This window comes from Muscardinus avellanarius (assembly GCF_963383645.1).
Source record: "Muscardinus avellanarius genome assembly, chromosome: 16".
NCBI classification, from domain to species: Eukaryota; Metazoa; Chordata; class Mammalia; order Rodentia; family Gliridae; genus Muscardinus; species Muscardinus avellanarius.
Genome location: NC_137802.1, coordinates 33,069,316 through 33,092,733, shown reverse-complemented (window position 1 = coordinate 33,092,733; position 23,418 = coordinate 33,069,316). Strand labels below are relative to the sequence as shown.

General features: G+C 41.4%; 1 protein-coding gene across 2 annotated transcripts in view; it reads right to left on the bottom strand.

Moving 5' to 3' along the window:
• Window positions 1-23,418, bottom strand: part of ACACA (acetyl-CoA carboxylase alpha) — a gene marked incomplete at both ends in the record, with an annotated part of 343,744 nt that overhangs the window by 30,265 nt on the left and 290,061 nt on the right. For both annotated transcript variants that reach the window (XM_080712598.1, XM_080712599.1), the window contains 5 exons: window positions 8,356-8,491; window positions 10,214-10,310; window positions 13,706-13,802; window positions 18,533-18,653; window positions 19,211-19,354. In XM_080712598.1, coding sequence (XP_080568724.1) covers window positions 8,356-8,491; window positions 10,214-10,310; window positions 13,706-13,802; window positions 18,533-18,653; window positions 19,211-19,354 — 595 coding nt within the window. The remainder of the gene's footprint in view (window positions 1-8,355; window positions 8,492-10,213; window positions 10,311-13,705; window positions 13,803-18,532; window positions 18,654-19,210; window positions 19,355-23,418) is intronic.

The following is a 23,418-nucleotide window of genomic DNA, read 5'->3' as shown; positions in this document are numbered from 1 at the left end:
TCCAGAGGGTCTTCAAAAGCACAAGAGGGAAATGCACTGTCTTTCACAAGACACAGTGTGCAAGCCCTCCAGACTGCATATCCACTTCATACCCTCCCTCAATTTCTGTACTCAGGTTTCACCACATTAATTCACACTTGCTCTACAAACGTTGAGTATTTTTCATGTCAATATGTGATCTCTCCCACTACATTAAGTTTTCTGAAGGAAGGCACTATTCTCGCTCTTTTCAATTCCTCTCATGATTCTTAGCACAAGATGAGCTCTTAAAATGTGCAGCTAATGGAAAAGTATTTTTCAAAAATTTTATCTTCAGAAACTGTTATCTTTTGTCTTTGTATCCCTAGTGTCCTGCCCAGTGCCTAGAACACAGTACTCGGTATGTATCTGCTGCGTGAACGAGTATATAACGCGCTATGGAAAAATACAAGGAAGAAAACCAAAATAATTCTTTAGTAGTTACATTTTATAGGATATCAATGAGAGAAAACAAAGTATATGTGCATAGAAGATATACTGCTAATGAGTATGCTTTGGAATCCCTTGAAGGCCAGGAGGAGCCTTAAGAAAAACATCACTAAAGTATAAATAAAGTGAGTCTTAGCCCAGTGTGGTGGCACACATATATAATCCCAGTATTTGGGAGGCTGAGACAGGAGGATCACAGGTTTGAGGACAGCCTTAGCAAGTAGTGAGACTCTCATCAACCTAGAGAGACCCTGTTTCAAAATAAAAATAAAGCTGGGCGTGGTGGCGCACGCTTGTAATCCCTGCGCTTGGGAGGCTGAGACAGGAGGATTGCACAGGTTCGAAGCCAACTTAGTGAGGCTCTCAGCAACTTAGTGAGACCCTGTTTCCAAATAAAATAGAAAATAGGTCTGGGAGTGTAATCTGAACGTAGAAAGCTTCTGGGTTCCATCTCCAGCACCACAAAATAAATAAAATAAAATAAGACTGGGGGTATAGTTCAGAAGTAGATCTCCTAGGTTCAATCCCTAATACCACGACTAAAAAATAAAAAATACATAAAATACATAAATAAAAATAAGGTAAGTATTTGGAAAGCTGGATCAGTTATTTCCTTCCCATTTTTAAAATTTCTTTTGTAAGAAATAAATTGGGCATTGAACCAAAGGTTTTGTACATGTTAGGCAAGCATTCTACCACTGAGCTATATCCCTAGTTCTTTGACTTTTTTCTTTTGAGACAGTTTCACTTTCAAACTTGTAATCCTCCTGCCTCAGTCTACCAAATAGCTGGGATTTCAGACATGCACCACTATGCCAGCTTATTTCCCAGTTTTTTATGGACTTCTTCCCATTTCTCAGCTCTTGGGAATCTAAGCACTGATAAAGCTTTATGTTTTATGACTTCAGATGTTTAATGGGCACTTTAGCTGAGCCACAATGAATCTTTTCTGAATTCCAAAAACCAAGTTTAACTGAGTTCAAACTTTCTTATCAAAGAGAAGATCTCAATTTGGAATAAATCAATTCTGAAAATCCAAGGCAAAGAAGCATTTTTCAGGAAGTTAGGAGCAAACCAAATAGAAAGTACTTTCATTGTAGTTATTGGCAAATTAAACTGCCACTTTCTCCAAAGCAAAAATGGCTCTAAACACAAACTACCAGTGAGTGCTGACCACTGCAAGGCTCTAGCGCCCTTCTCCAATGCCCCAGCTGGCATGTCCTGAGGGCTTCAGAAACTCCCAGCCGCTCCAGGCACTACGTGGGATGTATATGGTTATATGTTCTTGTATATGTGATCAGTGCAAAGACATTTATTCCTTTGGGAGGAAAGCGAAGACCAAAAAAAAATTTACTGCTAATTACACAACTGCTGTATGAAGAGCAGGGAATAAAGGACTTTAAGCACTTTACGCTAATTCTGTGGTTATGAAAATAATTGCTCAGTTCAAATTATTTTAACTAAATTAATTCTTTAGTGGATATTTCAACCAGTACTACATAATAAAATAATTGTCTAATTAGCAGTACATTTTTCTGTGCTGCCAAGAGTGTAGTTTCAGAACAAGTAACAGAAAGAAGTAGCCCTCTGAATCAGTATTGTGCACAGAGATGAAATGGGACATGTAGATAAAAGGTGAAAACAAAACAAGAGAACACTGCACAAAAAAATTATTGCACGTGAGAAAGAAAAAATAAGCTATAGGTAAATGAAGACAAAGATTCCTGCCTCTCTATCAACTTCTGTTTGTTAAAAACATATCTAAAAATTTATCTCTATATTATCTATGTTGAACAGATCCACCTTCCCAAAGGGGAAGGCTTCACCTAAAATATAATTTTCAGCACGCGCGTGCGCATGTGTGTGTGTGTGTGTGTGTGTGTGTGTGTGTGTGTTGGTTAATGGGACTGAAGTTGGAGATACTTCTACTGAGTTATATCCTCAACCTTTTTAATTTTTTATTTTGAGGCAAGGTCTTGCGAAAGTTGCTCGGGCTTAAGCTCAAACTTGTGATTCTCCTGCCTCAGCTTCCACAGACTGGGTTTAGAGGCATGTGCCGCTACACCCAACTCTACTATTTAATTAAAATAAAACTCACCTGAGCTGGGCATGGTGGCACACATTTGTAATCCCAGTATTTGGAAGGCTGAGACAGGAGGACTGTACAGGCTCAAACCCAGCCTTGGCTACTTAGTGAAGCTCCCAGCAACTTAGTGAGACCCTGTTTCCAAATAAAATAGAAAGTAAGTCTGGGAGTATACCCCAAAGGTAGAAAGCCTCTGGGTTCCATTCCCAACACCACAGAAAGTAAAATAAAATAAGAAAAATAAAAAAATAAAACTCACTTGATTTCATGTTACATAGAAAAAGTTTGGACTGAATTTGAGTCTATGTACAATTTTCATTTTTCTTGTTTTTTTTTCTTTTTTGCGGGTCTGGAGATGGACCCCAGGGGCATTTGACCTCCGAGCTACATTCTCTGCCTTTTTTTTTTTTTAATTCTTTATTTTGAAACAAGGTCTCACTGAGTTGCAGAGGGCCTCACTAAGTAGCTGAGGCTGTCCGTGAACCTTGATCCTCCAGTCTCAGCCTCCTGAATGCTGGGATTACAAGTGTGCGCCACCACGCCCAGCTCCAATTTTCATTTTTCTGAAATGGACTCTGGTTTTTCCTTTTCAACATCATGGCTATATTACTGTTTATCAAGGGTATACACACACACACACACACACACACACACACACACACACACACACACACAATTTAATCATCACAGCGTTGTCTTATTCATATATCCAAGATATAGGTGAGTAAAAGGGAGGCTTAGTTAAATAAGTGGCAAGCCAGGCATGGCGACTCATAGCTATAATCTCAGCATTTGGTTGAGACAGGAGGACTGCAGGTTTGAGGCCAATCTCAAAAATTTATTAAGACTTTTAGCAATTTAGTGAAACTCTGTATCAAAATAGGAAATAAAAAAGGGCTGGGTTTGGAGCTCAGAGGTAGAATGCCTAAGTACGCGCGTGCGCTCACACACACACACACACACACACACACACACACACACACACACACACAGGTCTGGGAGTATAGCCCAGAGGAGAAGGCCCTTGGGTTCCATCCCCAGTACCACAAAATAAATTAAAAATAAATAAATAAATAATATGAGAAAGTATACTTCTGACTTAGTTTGAATCTGGCTGCCAAACAGGTATCTTTAGGCTCCTCAGGACTGGGAATAGAAAAGGGATATCAGGCTTCATCAAAGCTGAATGATTTGGACCAAAATAATGCCTCCATCTTACCTGGCCTGGGACACAAACAACCCACAATCCAAGCATCAAAACGCCCCAAATGCAGGCCATTACATATAAACAAAACACACCAACAAACTCTACAATCAACAGGCTCATCCTAAATTGCAGCCGCTCCAAACCACATACTTTGAAAGGCAGGTTGAAATACTTGACAACAATCTGATATAAAATTGTCTGAAATCCCTTCATATTTAAAAGATAGAGTAAAATCACAGCCAACAGTAGCAGGGGAGGGGATCCCCAAGGGTTTATGCTACAAATCAATCTAGGGAGTTTAAAAGCTGTGCATACACTGTCAGTTCTTAGCCCCTGAGAAATACAACTGGGAACAGAAATACTGATAGGATCTTCACTGGAGAGGCAGGAGCATAGCTTTCTAGTATTCTGGGTAAAGCACATCTGCATGAATGGTGATCACACATAGCCTCTGAAGCATGTTCTCAGCACCCAGGCACAACTCTGCCTGGGGCCTTCATTGTTATACAAAGTGGATAAGTCAGGGCAGCCACACGTACCAAACAAGGGGGCAGAGTGGCTAAGTGTTTCCGCAGTGCCTACACTCTCAAAGCTGGAACAGATCTTATTGGTCTGAGTAAGATTATCTGTTAGGAACTGAAGGTAAACATTACGCACACACAGGATACATATACATGATGCCTCTCATGGGTTCATTATGGCCGGAAGACACTGTATTTCAACATCCAAGTAATTGGAGACTTTAAGATAGATTTTCATTCCAGTTAAAGTTTTCAATAAATGTGTTTTTTTTATTGTTATTTATAACCTGTCCTGGGAAAAAATAATAAGTATAACATGAAAAGCCAACTGAGAGTGACCCTGTAGCACCAGCAGTGAGGCAGCTTAATATCACTGGGATTTGCATCCTATCAAGCTATTCATGCTGAGGCTGGGACCCTGGTGCTAATTTCTAGTAAATTTCACGCTTGATGTCTCCCTGTTGTGGGTCATTGCCGGTTCGTCTAAATAAACTGCTTCCAAATGGCTCTTCCATCTAAATATTCAGCCAGTTTTTATAATTTAATTTTGCATTATGCTGAATAGCCTTCCGGCCAGATAGAGCTCATTGGAAAAAAAGCACCAATACCATCTTGACAAGCTTTTATTTATTTATTTATATTTTTACTGCTCGAATTAGACCTCCTAGGCCGACTAGTAAAGAGTTTTTTTTCCCCCTCCACTAATGTCAATTTTCAGCATAGCAAGAGCTGTCTCTAATCTTTTCCTACTCATTACACACAATTTTGGAGTCATTTTACCCACAGTGCAGTCGGCTCCTGGCTGTGTGTTTGTGTGCACTGAGGGATGGCATAATTGTTTATTTTCCCTCCCTGCATAATCCCTAGCCAGTATTGAAACCCAAACTGCAAACATCTCCCCAAGGGATGTGGAAAATGACAAGAGGCTCTCAGTTTAGGTCCCTTTACATGAGATAATACATAGGAAACATCCTGACCTGTATGTAAATCTGAAAAGCACTGTTCCTTCACCTCCTACTTCCTCACAAATGTACCAGCACCAAAATTCGGAAGACAGACTGGCCCTGGTCTATAGTGTGCCAATAACTCATTTCTCACCAGGAACAGGATGGAGGTGGGAAAAGGCAGTTATTAGTTTAAGTTGAAGATGATGAAAAAGTTTAGGGTATACAGTGTGAATGTATTTAATGCCATTGAATTATATACTTAGAAGAGTTAAAATGTTAGGTATTGTGTGATTTACAGTTTCTGTTGTTTTTGTGGTACTGGGAAATGAGCCCAGAAGCATTTTATAACAAGGTCTCAATAAGTTGCTGAGAGTTTTGCTAGGGTGCGGATGCTGGTCTTAAATCCACAATCCTCCTGTCTTAGTCTCCTAAATACTGGGATTATAGGCACGAGCTACCACACCTAGCTGTGATCTATGTTTTAGCACACACTCTCTTTCGCTGAGCTCTTGAAATTTCTTTTCACAATAATCAAGGATGTTCCCAATGGAGGCAAAGAGCATGTAGATCATACCTTCCTCAAGAACTTCGATATTCCTAAACTTTCAGATAGCCATCTGAGCTGCACGAGTCAATAAGCTCTACCTTCCTCTCCCAATTGTAATTTTTTTTTGTGTGGTACTGGGGATGGAATCCTTCTACCTCCGGGATAGAACCCTTCTATCTCCGGGCTACATTCCCAGACCTAATTTTACATTTTTAAAATTTAGAAACAGGGTCTCTTAAGCGAGTGCGGCTGGCTTCGAACCTGCACAATCCTCCTGTCTCTGCCTCCCAAGTGTGGGAATTACAAGTGTGCGCCACCACTCCCGGCTGGGAAATTTACTCAGCCTAAGCCCCAAATTACGTAAAACATGGATAACAATATAAGCTACCCTTCAGCAGTGCTAGTTGGGATGATTATGTAAGATTATACATGTAAAATGGTTAGCAGTTTTTGGTGAAAAGTGCTCAATGAATCTTAATCGTTTTTCTTACTGTTAGAGGGCTAAGAGCCAGTCTGGGCCTGAGCCAAAATGTGCAGCAGAATTGAAGCTTTCCCTAGAAGTGCCCCATATGAAACTTTTGAACTTTGGTTAGCATGTTACAGCCAGGCTGACTTCCTTCCAAGTGTGTCAGGAAGAAAGCATTCCCAGTGGCCCACAGGTGGACCACCAAGGAGCAACAGCATCTCATCCTCCCTTAACATAAACTTTATAGCCAAGGAATGGGGGTCAAGTGAAATCGCCAACACCAAATGGACCCTGACCTTGCATATAAAAATGGAAGGGCTGTTAGCTTCCCCTAGTTTTGTTTTGTGTGTGTGCGGTACTGGGGATGGAACCTGTGGGCATTCTACCTCCAAGCTACACACCATCCCTATTTTATTATTATTTTGAAATAGGGTCTTGCTAGGTAGATGAGAATCTCACTACTTGCTGAGGCTGTCCTAGAACCTGCAATCCTCTTGTCTGGGCCTCCTAAGTACTGAGGTTATACTCCCTACCTCTGATGTGGTATTATCCTCTTGAATGCCCTGATATTTTGTCTGTATGTTACGGTGTCATCATTCTGTTCAACACATTTTCAATGCCTTGAGACAATGTCTATTTCTGACTCATTTTCTCTGAGGTGGCTAGCAATAGTTCCCTGCATATAGGAACTCAGTAAAAATGTGCAGGATTGACTTGTTTAACCTGTAATCTCAATGTCTCATGGTATTTCCACTGATTTATTATCTTGGTCAAAAAATAATTCACCTTCACAGTTTAAGAAAGTACATAGCATTAATTTGCATGCAGAGTCCAAGTCTCCCCCAAGAAAAGTGCAAAATGTTGGTAGTTTTCTAGCAAATATGGGCAAAGGTAATTTTTAAACTAAAAAACAGAGCAGAAAAATCAACCTCATTTACATTTCAGAGAAGCCAGCCAAACAGGTCTCTTCCCTGCCAGGCAACAGAAAGTCTTTGGCAAAATTTCGAATACCTCTTACCACACGATTGCTCATTTATTTATTTTTCCTTCCTTCCTTTCTTCCTTCCTTTCTTTTTTGGTACTGGGGATAAACCCAGGGGTGTTTTACCTCTAAGATAACCCCCTCCCCTAAGCCTTTTTAAATTTTGAAACAGGGTCTCACTAGATTGCTGAGGCTGGCCTTGAACCTGTGATCCTCCTGTCTCAATCTCCTAACTACTGGGACTACAGCGCTATACCACCACTCCTAGCTCTGCCCTAGGCTATTTCGAGGTGTCCTGTTGAGAGTTCATTGTTTCACATTTTATGTATCTTTAGCGTTCTCTAATTGTTCCAGCATGTCAGCTTCTTAACCTCCTGCTACCTCAGAATCCTGAGGTGAATGAGGGTCAACCCATCAGCGCACTCTCAGTGCTCTACAGGTGCAGTCTCTATCCTCAGCATGCCTGTGATCTCTGTTGTTGGAGAGAGGCCTCGCCACTGGAAGAAGTGGAGTGTTTCCTTTGGCTCTCCCTGCACTGTCCACAGTGGCCTTGCTCATGGAGGATTCTCATTTAATGGTGACACAGGCATCCTAATCATGCAGTTCCCATAGCACAATGTAGAGCCTTTATAATAATGGTCTAATCTGCTGGAACCACTGGCCCTGGGCTGTTGGTGGATAATCATAAAACACATCACAAATTGCCAGGAAGAACAGCCTCTGGTAAAGAATTTGTTCATTTTCTTCCAGTTAATGCTAATTTCAGTATCTATCTTGGTCATTCTAGAATGTTACAGATTAACATACATGAAGAACATGCCTAGAAAAGCACAATCCTATTTCCTGAACCATCAAAAAGGTCCAACATAACCCATAAAAGTTAAATGGCAAACAGTACCCCACCTATATAATACTAGTAGATTATTCTGAAATTTTGCATGGATATAAAATAGGCTATATTTTTTCCATTTGAGTTGAGACTGAAGATATTTTAGAGGGATCATAATATCCTAAAAGCTTAGGGTGCTGGACTGTGAGCACACTACAGGATCTGGAGAATCGACTCCTCCTACTGTCACAGGATACCCAGTAATCAGTGGTGCCCATCCAGCCCTCAGCCAGGCCAATCACCTTTCATCCCACCAGAGAAGCCTCTCCAGTTGGCAAAGACCATCAGGGGCAGCCCTTCACGATTGAAGTCCTTGATAGCCTGATAGGTCTTAAATGCAGAGTCTGGGAACCACACCTGGCCAGCCTGCTGGATTATCTATTGGGAAAAGCCAAAGAAGATCCAATTAGTAACATGGTTTGAGGGAGAACTTTTCCAAGGCGAACAGGATTTTATTTATTAAAAACCGGAAACAATGCCGGGCATGGTGGTGCACGCTTGTAATCCCCGCGCTTGGGAGGCAGAGACAGGAGGATCGCGTTGGTTCGGAGCCAGCCTTGCTGGCTTAAGAGACCCTGTTTCCACATAAAATGTTAAAAAAAAAATAGGTCTGGGAGTGTAGCCCATGGGAGTGTATCCCAGAGGTAGAAGGGCTTCCAGGAACCCCAGTACCACACACACACACACAAAAAAAAAAAAAAACAGAAAGAAAATAAAACCAAATAAAAGTTGTTGTTGTTGTTTCTCAAATACATAATTTTTTGAAGTGAAAAAGAATAGGGGATCCTAAGTCTTTGACCTTGTTAAATACTCTTTATTTTTGGAGGGGGATTTCTGGGGATAGAACCCAGGAGCACTTGGCCTCCAAGCCACAACCCCTGCCCTACTTTTTTTATTCTTTATTTTGGGATTAAAGGCATACACCCTCTCACTAAGTTGCGGAGGGCCTCACTAAGTAGCTGAGGCTGTCCATGAACCGTGATCCTCCTGTCTCAGCCTCCCGAATGCTATGATAACAAATGTGCACCACCATGCCTGGCAAATACTCTTCTTTTTGAGCCCTGATTATACCACCACTCTTTAGTCAAAAGGAGAAATCTAACTGCTTCTAATGGGACACAGTCGTAAGAAACATCATTCAAGCTTTTCAAAGACAATTTTAAATGACTCAAGTGTACTACTATATTCAATTACACTACTGTTCAAAACAAGTGCCCATCCAGTCCACAGCCAGGGCAATCACCTTTCATCCCACCAGAGAAACTTCTCCAGTTGACAAAGAACACCAGGGGAAGCCCTTCACGGTTGAAGTCCTTGATAGCCTGATAGGTCTTTTCACATCTCTGCTTAGTAAAGACTTTTCTGAACCATAGTTATAAACAGACACTTGATGTGACACTGCTAAATAGCCTACTCCCCACTCTCCTCTATTCCTGATTTTCTGGATAGTATCAGAAGTGAAAATGTTATCCACCATTTGTATATGTATGTATTTATTTGCCAGTACTGAAGATTGAACCCAGGGGCATTCAATCTCTGAGATACACCCCCAGCCCTAAACAGAGTTTCATTAAGTTGTGGAGAGTCTCACTAAGTTGCTGAGACTAGCCAAAAACCTGTAATCCTTCTGTCTCTGCCTCCCAAGTACTAGGATTAAAGGCGTACACCCTCCTGCCCAGCCTATCCACCCTTTAAAAAAGATGGGCAGGAATGTCCATGCCTGGTTTTAGTGTGGACTGCATGATCAGTTTTAGCTGCAGCTCTTCCATGTGTGTGCTCAGAGGATCTGAGCTTTCAGCAATGTATTAGCTACCATTCTGTAACACCATCTCCCCAACAAAATGAGACTGTTTTCTAGCATGGACAAGACCTAGTAAAGACTTATTAAAGGCCCGTTTCATTTTTCAGGCAGAACTTCAGCTTACAGTTCATCTAGAGTCATATTAAAAGTGAACACATGATGGTCTGAAATCGTTCAAGGTTGCTGCTGCCTTTCTGTCTAAAATTTGACGGTTTGTGATGCTCCCAATATATCCACAGGCACTGCAGATGGGAAACAAGCTCTGAGCACAGGCTCACATTGTACTTGAGATGACCTACCTTGGCTTCAGAATCCAGGTTTGCAGGATCAGCTGGGATACTTAGTTCTACTGTTCGGGTTTCTACGGCAACTACTCCCACAGGTATTCCTCCTAGCCTGATAAAAAATGAGTCACATCAGAACCCAATGCATGTCAAGATTATAGCTAGTCATTCATTTATTTTTCCAATCCCACATCAACACTGGGGGGAAAACTGGAAGCAAACACAAAGAGCAGGGGGAATTTGATTCTTCTAGGGCTTAAGTGTAAGGCTATGAATTTGGTATTTATGCTATAAATATGGCGGGAAACCACCCTGAGAATCATTTCTATTCTGGAACACTCCAACATGGGATAAAGTCAAACCAAGAGTCATGTTAAGGGAACCTCTCTATGTGGACTCAACAGCTCGAGGTATATATGTATCTACCTCTGTGGTTGCAAAATGAAATTTTTCCATTCCTTCTAGTGCATCTCTTCAGGAAGATGGTGGAAAATGGTCTGAAAGGTAGCAGGAGCTTTAAAGTTTTCAGTAACTTTAATGAGTGTTAACCTTTCAGAAATAGAGCTGTAGCTTCTTTCTTTCTTTTATTTTTGTCTATGATACTAGGAATTGAACCCAGGGCCTCATGCATGCTAGGTCTTGCCAAGTTGCCCAGGCTGGTCTTAGATTTATTATCCACCTGTCTCAGATGCCCAAGTAGCTGAGATTACAGGGGTACACTGCCATGCCTGGCAGAGCTGTAGTTTTCTATGGAATATTAGCAATGTGGTCACAGATAAGGTTTGGAAACACAGACAATGTGGCCGCAGATAAGATTTGGAGACACAGGCCTTACCATTGAGTGTGTGAATGGGGACTCTGTGTAGGTGTGTCTTGCAGATGATGAAAAAATACGTGCCAAGAGTAGGAAAATAGTTACACAAGCCTTTAACTCTCTCTTACATTGGAAAAGAACAATGAGACAAAAATTCCAGTAGTAATTTTTGTGAAATCTATATTGGAAGTATATGTTTAATCTCAAAGCTATGTTAATTAAAAAAAACTAATCAGAAGCTTAATGCTTTCACGTCCATATTCCATTATATCCACTCGACTTGGTGTTCATAAAGATTTTCTTAGAAAATCAGAGCAGGAGAAGAAAGAGAAAGCGAGAAAGGTCCAAAAGGAGAGTGGAGGAAAGAGGGAGAAAGAGAGAGGAGGAGAAAGAGGGAGGAGAAAGAAAGAGAAAGAGAGAAAGGGAGAGGGAGAGGGGGAAATGGAGAGAAATAGATATGTGAGGTGTAGGGTGAGTCCTTACTCTGGAAAATGTGATTCAATCTTCATCTCTCAGTCTCATTCCTTGGGGTTGGGGCTGGGATGGGTTATAGTCTGTCATTCCCCATAGTATCTCCATAACAAACTTTTCCATGAAGGATGGTCTTTGGTTGTTACATTGGCTACTGGAAATGGATTCTTGTCATCACAAGAGGCCTAATAGGGAACTGAATGGGGACCACCCACCCCCTTGTCACTTGCCTGCACTGAATCAGAATCAAAAGCCCTCTAGACAACAAGACAACGAGCAGGAGGTACACAGGAGGGTTTAGAAATATTTCTGCTCACAATGATTAACAATCCAACTGGAAACTTGTAATTGCAAAAGCCACCCTAAATCGGTAACTTATAACTTATATATTAGGGCCCATGTGACCTAATAAAGAACATCTTTATCCGAGTATTACAGTTATTTATTGAACTTGAAAACAGCTCAGAACAACTTCTGTTTTCTATTATACTTCATATAAATTTTATCAGGCTAGCACATGAAGATGCTACATCTTGTTTTATAGTGTGTCCCTGGACAAGGTGCCATGGAATAATAAAAGACAATTTACAGCCAATAGCACACATATTCCAAACATACATACCAAAGATGAGTTTTGGCAGCACTTACAGTAACAATCCCAGAAGAATACATTTATATTTATTTCTTGAAATGCCACTGCTTTTGAAAGAAGCTAGCTCAACTTGTGTTTTATATACTTGTGAGCATGTGCATGTGTTTGGAGTAAGAAGCCCAGAATCAGATGAAAAGAAAGGAAGAAGTCAGAGTGAGTGTCAGAATAGACAGTGGCAGAGCTAACCAAAGCCAAGCATGATGGATCTTGGTCATAGAACAACCCCTATTCTTCCAATTGTAAGCATTGTTCTATTTCCCATGGGAAGATCTTAAAGGCCTTAACAAAGGCTTGGCTTTGTGAGGCTTAAAAATCTGTCGTGCTTTTTTTTTTTTTACAGATGGGATAAGAAACAAAATTTCAAAAAAGTTGGTCCTGGTGTGATATGAGGGACTCTCTGCAAGGAGAGGATGGGTCTTGGGTGCCCATCCTCTGCTGCATAGCCCCCTTTCACTCCCCAGTGGAAATTTTACAAGCTTAAAGAATGATTCTTACTGGGGATGATGTAAAGACCCAAGACTAGAAAGAAACAAGCACACAGTTTCTGTGGATTTCTGTCTGAGCTGACTCGGGCTCAAATCCTACTCAGAGTCACTGTGGAAGACCCTGTCTGTGGAGCTTGCAATCTGATGGCTCCTTGTCACTGGCAGCATGAGGCCTGCTGACCTGCAGCACTGAGAGAACTGCAAAGCCTAGAATTATTTTCAAGGCCAGAATCTAAATCTCGACCCAATGTGGCATGTTCGAGAATCTCAAGCAGGTGCCACTTTTCACCAAGATAAGGAAAACTGATTGCCCCCGAGAGGAAGGTGAGCTCCAGATGCGGGTCCCTCGGGCAGCATGTCTCTGCAGTGCAGAACTAGATTAAGATCAGCCTTGGCAGGTGCTCGTTATAGTGAACACTGCAGATTATTTCGCACAGAGCTTGCTGTTGAGTGAAGCACTTCTTAGAGTGGGTATTAAAATTTAATAGAAACTTCAATTTCCCACTTGAAAAACAAGGTATCCCAGCAACCCCTATGCCAGTTTATTTTACTCGCTCCTGTTTCAGGCAAACTCCCCCGCTCCCGGAGGGTGCAATTCAAATCTGATTATAACCCAATATAGGACATAAGTTATAACTTATGTTATAACCCAATATAAGACATAAGTAATCTTGAAACCATGAAGAAACTTCTCTCAGGTTGCACGGAGAACAGGTGAATCTATGATTCACTTGCCATCTGTTCCCAAAGAAAGTGGTCTTTGGTGGAGGGGAACCACTGGTGGTCTATGGCTATTGTAGTTGAGCTTGATAGCCCCCAAGGAGCTTTTTCTTGCAGCATTATAAAAAGAAAATATTGTCAAAATCAGTCTTCAAATTAAACGCATCACTGGAGTAAAACACTACATGACTACTGGGAACCAGAGCTCCAGTTAGACTGCCTTGAGCATGGCTATAACCCAATGTTCTTAGAAAGTTTAGACAAAGAGCACATTACTGGTAAAAATTTATATAGACATAGCCCTTTCCTTCTTGGTTTTAGTTGGGAGGAAATAGAGCTTTCAAAGCTTTCAAAAGAGCTCTTACCTGGCTCTACCAACCACCACAGTCTGTGCCCAGGGCTGCATGATCTCTGAGAAAGATCCATAGTCAAAAAATCCACTCAACCACTGACCTTTCTGGGCTACAGAAGGAAACAAACAAACAAACAAACAAAGAATAAAAGCAGTCAATTGTTGATGGTGTACTGGAACTGATGAACTGAAGGTGGGGTCTGGGGGACTGTCCTGGGGAGTTTGTTGTTGTTTCTAACCATATCATAATAGATGGAAGCATTAGGCAGCTGGATGTTCATCTGCCTTCAGACATCATCTCCTATTTCATTTGCTATTCTGCATAAAAGAAATCATTTATCAGCAAAAGCATCATTTATTGTTAAACGATGGGGTTCAGCTAGCACAGAGAGTTTGCATGCTTTTAAATAAATAACTGGGCTTTTTTCAAGATGCCACAAGCATTTGTCAAAAGGCAGCCAAGTCATTAAAGATGGTTTCAAAAATGTCTATTTCTATTTTAAAACTCGCCTTACAATTCTGCTTGATTCCACTGATTTTCTCTTAATGGAAAGATGAAAGCAGCCAAACAATAAGTATTAATGATCAGATGAGGACCCAAATTTGAGGAAAAGAATAGGGATAAATGTCTCTGCTAGAAAAGTAACGAAACAGAATCACTGTACGTATGTTATGTATGTATGGATGCATATATGTATGAATGTATGTGTGTGTGGTGCAGGGGATTGAACACAGGGTGTTTCTACATCCAAACTACACTCTCAGCCCTATTTTTTATTCTTTATTTTATTTTATTTTTTGCGGGTCTGGGGATGGAACCCAAGGGGATTCTACCTCCGAGCTACACCTCCTGCCCTATTTTTTACTCTTTATTTTGAAACCGGGTCTCGCTGAGTTGCAGAGGGCAGAGGGCCTCACTAAGTAGCTGAGGCTGTCTGTGAACCACGATCCTCCTGTCTCAGCCTCCCAAATGCTGGGATTACAGGCATGCGCCACCACGTCTGGCTATTCTTTATTTTGAAACAGGGTCTCACTGAGTTGCAGAGGGCCTCACTAAGTAGCTGAGGCTGGCTGTGAACCTGTGATCCTCCTGTCTCAGCCTCCCAAGTACTGGGATTATAAGCATAGGCCACCATGTCCGGCTAATTTCACTTTATTTATAGCTGAACAAATAAAGTCTTTCTACAAGAAAGGGCCATGACCACCTCCTCTTGACAGAACAAAAACAGAATGGTTAGGATGCATACACTTAATGCCATTAACATCTGCACACAAAAATTCCTTCATTGGCAAGACATGTAACTTTCAACATCTTAGTAAAAAACTTTTGTTCCACAGGTATGAATGTTTGACTAAGGCTCCATAAAAGCTTCTGCAAATAACTGTATCTTAGCGTGCCCTCTCAGTTCAGTTTCTCAGTGATTCTTCTAATTTGAACATGGCCCTCTACCCCCTAAAAACCCAAGTCCAAAACCAATTAAAAGTGGAGATCCAAGCAAGCTAACCTCTGCTGACTTAAACAGGATGGAGAGTGTTTTATCAAGACTAAACTTGTAATTACTGTGTTCTACATTCCTTGCCTCTATGGCCCCAGTGTAAAATGTGATCATCCATTTCAAAATTATCTCTCTATCGTGAGCCCAAAGCCGATCGTTTAGATTCCAGTCTCGTGTTGAGCGTCAGTTTGAAGAATATCACAGCACTATCTTCTCTAATAAATGACTTTAACTTTTCACCTAGAAGATATCTGCTTTAACTTATCACAGGGAATCATCTGCTTTCTTTAACGCTTCTACTAAATTAAAATCTGAAGTCACTCGATTTGGGAGCTAGTGTTAGCTGCACATAGACAGCAGGATGAATTACTAGGGAGTCAATGAAAAAATATTATCCAAAAAATGGAAAACTTAGTTTATCACAAATTTCATTTTACTCTGTGGATCTCATTAATAATGACCAGGATAATGCTCACCTACACCCACACTTCTGTTCGCCCACTGAAAGAAGGGCTCAAAGTTTGATGAAGGTCCCTAAACAAATTTCTAGGACCATTGAGATACTGCAATTTTAACTTTACATGCCCAGATCATTTTTATGATTCTTACTTTATAATAACAACGATTTGAAACTTAAGAATTAATTTCAAAATAAAATATTTGCTTCTTTAACCTCCACCCCCCAAATTAGAGGTTGATTAATGGAGAGTGAGCCAGTTAACATTGGGCTTCACAGTCCCCAAAGGGCAGATTATACATTTGGATGTAGAATTTAGAAACCTGCTAAAATGGTTCTCCACCTTTCCCAGGGAATATCTGCTAAACCTTGTTCAGAATTCTAGAGGCCTGCTTTATTCCCAGAAAAGTTCTGGATTTTAAGGCTGATAGGTATGTTAGGTTCACAGTTCTTATCATAGTCATGCATAAAAATAAGATGTAGGAAAACCGGGCATGGCGGAGCACACTTGTAATCCCAGTACTTGGGAGGCTGAGACAGGCGGATCGCAGTTTACAGGCAGCCTCAGCTTCTTAGGCCTTCTGCAATTTAGTGAGACCCTGTTTCAAAATAAAGAATAAAAAACAGGGCTGGGGGTGTAGCTCAGAGGTAGAATGTCCCTCTACCAAATCCCCAGTACACATACACACACACACACACACACACACACACACACACACACACACACACACAGTCGGGAAAAGATTGGTAGTTTTTCTGCCCATAAAAAATTAGTTATATTAATATTATTAAGAAGAGACATTGAAGGCAATAGGTCCAATTATAAATTAAAAATCAACATTTTATCTGGGCATAGTGGCACATGCCTGTAATCCCAGTACTTCACAGGCTGAGACAGGAGGATCAAGGTTAGTAGCCTTCCACAACTTAGTGAGACCCTGCTTCAAAATAAAAAATAAGCCGGGTATAGTGGGGCATTGCTTGTAATCCTAGCATTAGGGAGGCTGAGAATGGAGGATCGCGGTTCACAGATAGCCTCAGCTACTAGTGAGGCCCTTTGTAACTCAGTGAGACCGTGTTTCAAAATAAAAAATAGGGCAGGGGGTGTAGCTTGGAGGTTGAATGCCTCTGGGTTCCAATCCCAGTCCCCCTTCCCCCCCAAAAAAAGAGACAAACAAAAATAGGTCTGGGGGTATAGCTCAGAGGTAGAATAGCTCTGAGCTACTTAGTGAGGCCCTCTGCAACTTAGTGAGACCCTGTTTCAAAATAGAGAATAAAAAATTGGACTGGGAGCCAGGCATGGTGGCACACGCTTATAATATCCACGCTTGGGAGGCAAAGACAGGAGGATTGCGCAGGTTCGTAGCCAGGCTTGCTGGCTTAGGAGACCTTGTTTCCAAATAAAAATATAAAAAAAATAGGTCTGGGAGTGTAGCCCTGAGGTAGAAGGGTTTCCAGGAACTCCAGTACCACCAAAAAAAAAAAAAAAAAAAGGACTGGGGGGGTCTAGCTCAGAGGTAGAATACCCCTAGGTTCCATCCCCAGTACTGCAAAAAACAAACAAATAAGTAAAATAAAAATAGGTCTGAGGGTATAGCTCAGAGGTAGAATGCCCCTGGGTTCAATCTCCAGTACTATAAAAAAAATTCTCTGTTGATTTTATTTTTCTAGAATATCTAGAGTGACATCAGGTAAAACCCCAGCTCTAAAGTAATAGCTGTGTGACCTTGCACAAATCATCGTGATAATAGTGATATTATTAGTAATAATGGTGATCCTCATTACCTGAGTAATAGTAAGTTCATATATGATAATGCATATGGAGGTGCTTTATGTCCTACTCAGCTTCAAGCGGGTACCCAGAAAAGTGTATTAATTCTTCCTTATAAAGAGAATTCTTTTTCAGCAAAATCACAATGGCTCTTTATTTATTTTTTTATATATTTTTGGTGGTACTGAGGATGGAACCCAGGGGCCTTCTACCTCCAGGCTACACTCCCAGACCTATTTTATTTATATATATATTATTTATATATATTTAATATATAAATTAAAAATTTATATATATATATTTATTTTTTATTTTTTTTGGAAACAGGGTCTCTATGCCAGCTGAGGCTGGCTTCGAACCTGCGCTATCCTCCTGTCTCAGCCTCCCAAGCGCGGGGATTACAAGCAAGCACCACTACACCTGGCACAATGGTTCTTTAATAAAATAACTTCTGCAATCCATTCTTATTTTATATATAGCTTTTCTTTCAAGTAGTTGCAATAAACATGCAAAAGAGAACAAACATTTCCACATTATCATATAACTTGATAAAGTAGATTCAAAATGTAGCAGGAGGATCTGGAACTTCACAAAAGAACCTTCTAATAAGGAAGGTTTGCAAGAACAGCCAAATGAATTAACAAATGAGAATGTACATTTAATTTCCATAGTTACCTTTTTTGCCTATTATTCTTAAGTTAGGTAAAATCAGCCTAAATACAGAAGGATAAATCAATAAACCTCACACTATGTAATTATAAAATATAAAAGCTCTGGACAATCTTTTTTATTTGGTGGTGGTGTTACTAGAGATTGCACTTGGGGGCACTCTACTTCTGAGCTACATCTCCAGCCCAGCCCTATTTATTATTATTATTATTTTAAAAGAGGGTCTCACTAAGTTGTAGAGGGCCTTGCTAAATTGCTGATATTGGTCTTGAACCTACAATCCTGCTACCTCAGCCTCTGAAGTATCTGGGATTATAAACATGTACCACTGTACCTAGCTTAGATTTATTTTCTTAGCCACATGCTTTTGTGCAAGAATTGGATAGTAATTGAAAGACTAAACACTTGAGAGGCAGGGTACCACAGAATGCACAAACATATACATACTTGGATGAGGACGACCTGCCAGCATCCACCGAGGATCATATGGAGCCTTTGTAGGAACAAACTCAATGATTCTGTCTATGGGGTCCTTGGAGTTCAGGAGAGGAACTGAACTGTGCACACTCTAAAAGGAGATGGGAAGAGAAAGAACATAGCACTCAATGAACATTAGTCTCATACTCCAACTCAGCAACAACAGCTATCAACAAAAGACAGGAGGGCTCACATAAAAAATTATACACGCTGGCCTTAGCCATCAACCAGAAGCATTCTAGGTTACATGCCAAGCCCAGAGGAATACACACAGGTCTCCAGCGTCCTTTGGTAGCCTGGCACAAAGTGGTGAATTCTGACTCTTGATTTCAGTGTGCTCAGGCTTTCTGGGAAGCACCCCAGAGAATGGAGAGCTATTACCAAGGAGAAAACCAACAACCAGGAGGAAGCTTAAGTATTTCTAATCTGAACCTAGATAGGCTGTGACAGTGTTAGGGGCTGGAAAACATTGGAAAAGGGCCTCATAAAATCCAAAGGCATTTTAAAAGTAGGAGGCTTTAGTTTTAAGAAGAAAAAAAAAACAGCTTTCAGAAAAATATTTAATACAAAATTCCTCTGCTATAAAGAACAGACGTCAAACAAAGAGGCAGTGAGCTGTGGTGGAAATGGTGGGCAGAAAGGGCTCACCTTGGGCATGTATGACAGCCAGTGCAGGACAGTGAACACCCCTTCAAAGTCATCACAAACGGTGGAGTGGGTTACCCCATTGTTGTGCATAATCTGGATGCCTCCCAGTTGGTTATTGGAGGTGTACACTTCTCGCCCAAGGACCTAAGGAAATGAGCAAAAGAAAAGACGTGTCTGTACAGAAATACATAGTCTATTTCAGAATTCTCATTAAGTTCTTTTCTCCATAAGCACAGATTTCAGGCTCCCTGGGTTGTACTGAGGGATTCTCAGGACCTTTCTTCCTAAAAAGAAAACTTAGAAAACAAAGCAGACTTTCAACAATCACATATACTGTTACAATTCTGAAACCAGTAAGCCTCTTTCTCCACTTTTTTCCACAGCACACTTCGACTTTCAAGTGCGAGGGGCAGGCTGGGAAGCTGAGGCACAGTCTACCTCATCATGTGCAGGTCTGGAAGAATTGCTCCACACAAAAACAAAAAAGATAACATGCCTGTCTTTTGACAATCTTTAGTATGAGCCACAGTTAAAGTGGGGGTGGGTCTCATCCTTCTTCTAAAGAATTAACGCACGCACGCACGCACGCAAGCCTGCCTTCCTTCCTTCCTTCCTTCCTGGCTGGAGATTGAACTCAGGAGCCTTGCCCATACTAGGCAAGCACCCTACCACTGAACTACACCCTCAGCCCCCTTACATTTGATTTTACAGCTGGTCCCCTACACACAAGCTCTAAAGGCTGGTAAAATCTGAAACAACCCATGACACATACACAAACCCCTGAGTCTCAAGTCCCCTTTGTCTGCTGGGCTGTGATTTATTCCAAAGCCCACTATCCCTCAGCCCTTTTCTTCCAAGGCCTGACGGAATTTAGGGCCTCATCCTCGGTGTCTCTTGGGAGGAGTTTGACCCATGTCAGGTCAAAGGGCACCTGCAATTGGAAACCACAAAGTTTCCTTTAGAGAAGGAAAAAAAATATTCTCGGACTTGGAAATTGTAGGGTTGCTTCTCCCCTTGAAGACTGGTTAATAATTTCTTCCAGGGAGGGAGGCTTCCTGACCCAGCAGATGGGAGCCGGGCAGCCTGATCACTGACTACTGCAAACTGCTGAGTGTGTGGTAATTGCCAGTCATCTAGGGTAGCCCTGGAGAGCTCTAAACAGTTGTGAAGCGCTTACTGTATTTTTCCCTTTCTTTTCACTCTCTCCTTCTCCTTTAAAAAATAACAACACAAAATTTCTTCCTTACTTTTATTCATCTTCTGTCTCTGGGAAGGACCTTATAAATGAAGGGCCAACAAATAGTACCTATATCTTTCCAACTGGCCCCTTCTTGTTAGGAGCTTTGAGGGGTTCCCCTGCATGCTGGGTCTGTCTCCTACATCGAGACCTTTCAAAAGCTGAGGAATTTGGTGACCAGAGTAATAACCTCACGGTGATGCAGCTGGCCTTGAATCCATTTAACTTCAGCTAGGAAGGGCATGCGAGACTTCTCTGAAAAGAATATGGAAAGCAAAATTGCTCTCCGATTACTGCTTTCCTTGATAAGGAAGCACAGAGAACAAGCCTTTACAGGCAGCCCCAAGCTGAGCAGCATGCTGGCAGCTCCTTTGAAGGAGCCCTGTGAACAGGGCAGACCATATCTGACCACTGGGCTCCCATCCGCCCCTCGGTCCATCTTTAATCTCAGGCCAGGGGCTGCAGTTCTTTTCTCATTCTCCTGCTGTCTCTTTCCATTTGCCCTCTCTCTGACTGATACACTGATCTCTCGGTCACTCGGCTTTCTGCTCCACTGAGCCCATATTACTAATAACACCTCCGCCACGGCCAGTTTACCTCATGAAGGCAGGAGCACATCATTACAAAATAAACTCATAACTTTGACATTCTAGCAAATACACGCCGTTTGTTATTTTTATGGCTTTAGTCTCTCTAACAGGCAGAGGGCATTGTGTACCTGTTTCCTTTATCTCTTTAAATGTGCACACACATGCACACTCACACATGCCTTAGGAAACAAAACAGAACAACAACAACAACGAAACCAAACCAAAACAAATGTCCAAAGCAGCTAGTTGACGGGTGGTGGAGGCAGAAACTCTGTCACTCAGGGAGGCCACGCTCTGATCTGGCTCTGGTTTTATGGTGGTCATAAACCCGATGGCCCACAACTGGTCCTTCTGGGACAGACTACCTCTATGCTAGAAGTCATCCAGTGTGATCAGCAGTATTTTTAATTATTAAAATAAAATTGGAAAGAGGGAAAAGAAATAAAAAGGAGACACTGCTGACCCCAAAGATTTGATATTCACAATCTATGACAGGAGCCATGTATTCCGTGTTGCCTGTAACAATGGCTGTTTTCTGCTCAGAAACATTATTTTTCTGTCCTGTATCTAGTATTTGATAACATCTGACTATTAGAATCTTACACATCTCTAAAATCAGTAATGGACCAAGTTCAGAAAAAAGAACTGAAACAGACCAAGAGCTACATTGTTGTTTAACTGCGCCTTCCATATACAATATCTTTGTCCCCTTCAAAAAGAAAAAAAAGTATCTTACTTCAAAGAAGAGAGCATGCAGAAGCAGGCTACTCTCAGTGTCCTGTGACTTCACCACACTGCTCTTTTCTTTCCCCGGTGCTAGAAACCTTGGCACTCTGGCAGCACTACCACATAACATATTTTATAAGAGATAAATGTGGAAGGAACAAGACTCAGTAACTTAGGGCATCTTCTTTTTACAAGCTAAAACTCAAGCATCTGATGCTTTGGCATTGTTCTAAAAAAGCAGCAGTATTTCTACATTTCTCTTCCCCTGATTTCTGAAGAAACCTAACCAGGGCCAAACATAATCAAGAACACTATTTCTAGGATAAAGAAATATTTTTCATAGGAAAAGAGTCGCTTAATTTGGAAAGGAAGGAAAGACAAAAATCATAGGATAGACTAAAAGAGGATCCAAATAGCTCTCTGGCCAGCCTTGTCATAGGAGACAGGGATGGGGTGGGGATGGACACACAGAGATGAAGCCTGACAAGTGCAGACAATCATAGTTACTTAATAACCAGGGAGGGGAGGGGAGGGGAGGGGAGGGGAAAGCAGTAGCTTCTGGTTTATCTTCAATGACCGTAGGTGTTGGAGTATGCACCGAAAGGATGAGGGTGCACACAGTAGCTCCTGATTTATAGGAGTTGTTGGTGACTCAAGTGGTCTTAATGATTTTAGAATACTTCTCAACAAAAGCCTCAACCAGGGAAGCATGATCTGGGCTAGGACAAAATTCCTTTTGCCTAACTCTGAAATGGTGTGACTGGAGTCCAGGAGGAACAGAGCCCATGTGCACAGAGCCATTGTTTTCTTCCTCCATGTGTTGTCCTGCCAACGGTCTATCGAAAAACCTGGGGTCATCAGGCCTCATCAGCATATTTTCATGAAGTAAGTGAACTTTGTCACTTTTTTTTTTTTTTTTTTTTTTGTACTGGGTTTCCTGGAAGCCCTTCTACCTCCGGGCTACACTCCCAGACCTATTTTATACTTTTCTTTTTTTTTTTTTAAAACAGGGTCTCTTAAGCCAGCACGGCTGGCTTCGAACCTGCGTGATCCTCCTGTCTCCGCCTCCCAAGCACAGGGATTGCAAGCGTGCGCCACCACACCTGGTCTATTTGTCACTACTTTAAACTCTGACATAGGCATTTTGGTCTTAGGCAAGTTGCCTGCCTTGTTTCAATTCTCAAATTATTTCCCTCCCATTATCTACCACATAATACAAACTTTTTTTTTTTTTTTTTGGACTGGGGGTTGAACGCAGATGCACTGTTTTTTGTTTTTTTTTTTTTTATTTGCGGCAGTACTGGGGATGGAATCCAGGGGCATTCTACCACTGAGCTACAACCTCAGTCCTATTTTTTATTCTTTTTTTGGTGTTACGGTGGAACCCAGAGGCTTTCTACCTCCGGGCTATACTCCCAAACCTATTTTATATTTCATTTGGAAACAGAGTCTCACTAAGTTGCTGAGAGCCTCACTAAGTAGCTGAGGCTGGCTTCGAACCTGTGCAATCTCTCCAGTCTCAGCCTCCCAAGCACTGGGATTACAAGCGTGTGCCACTACGCCCGGCTTTAATCTTTATTTTAAAAACAGGGTCTCACTGAGCTACAAAGGGCCTCACTAAGTAGCTGAGGCTGTCCTTGAACTGTGATCCTCCT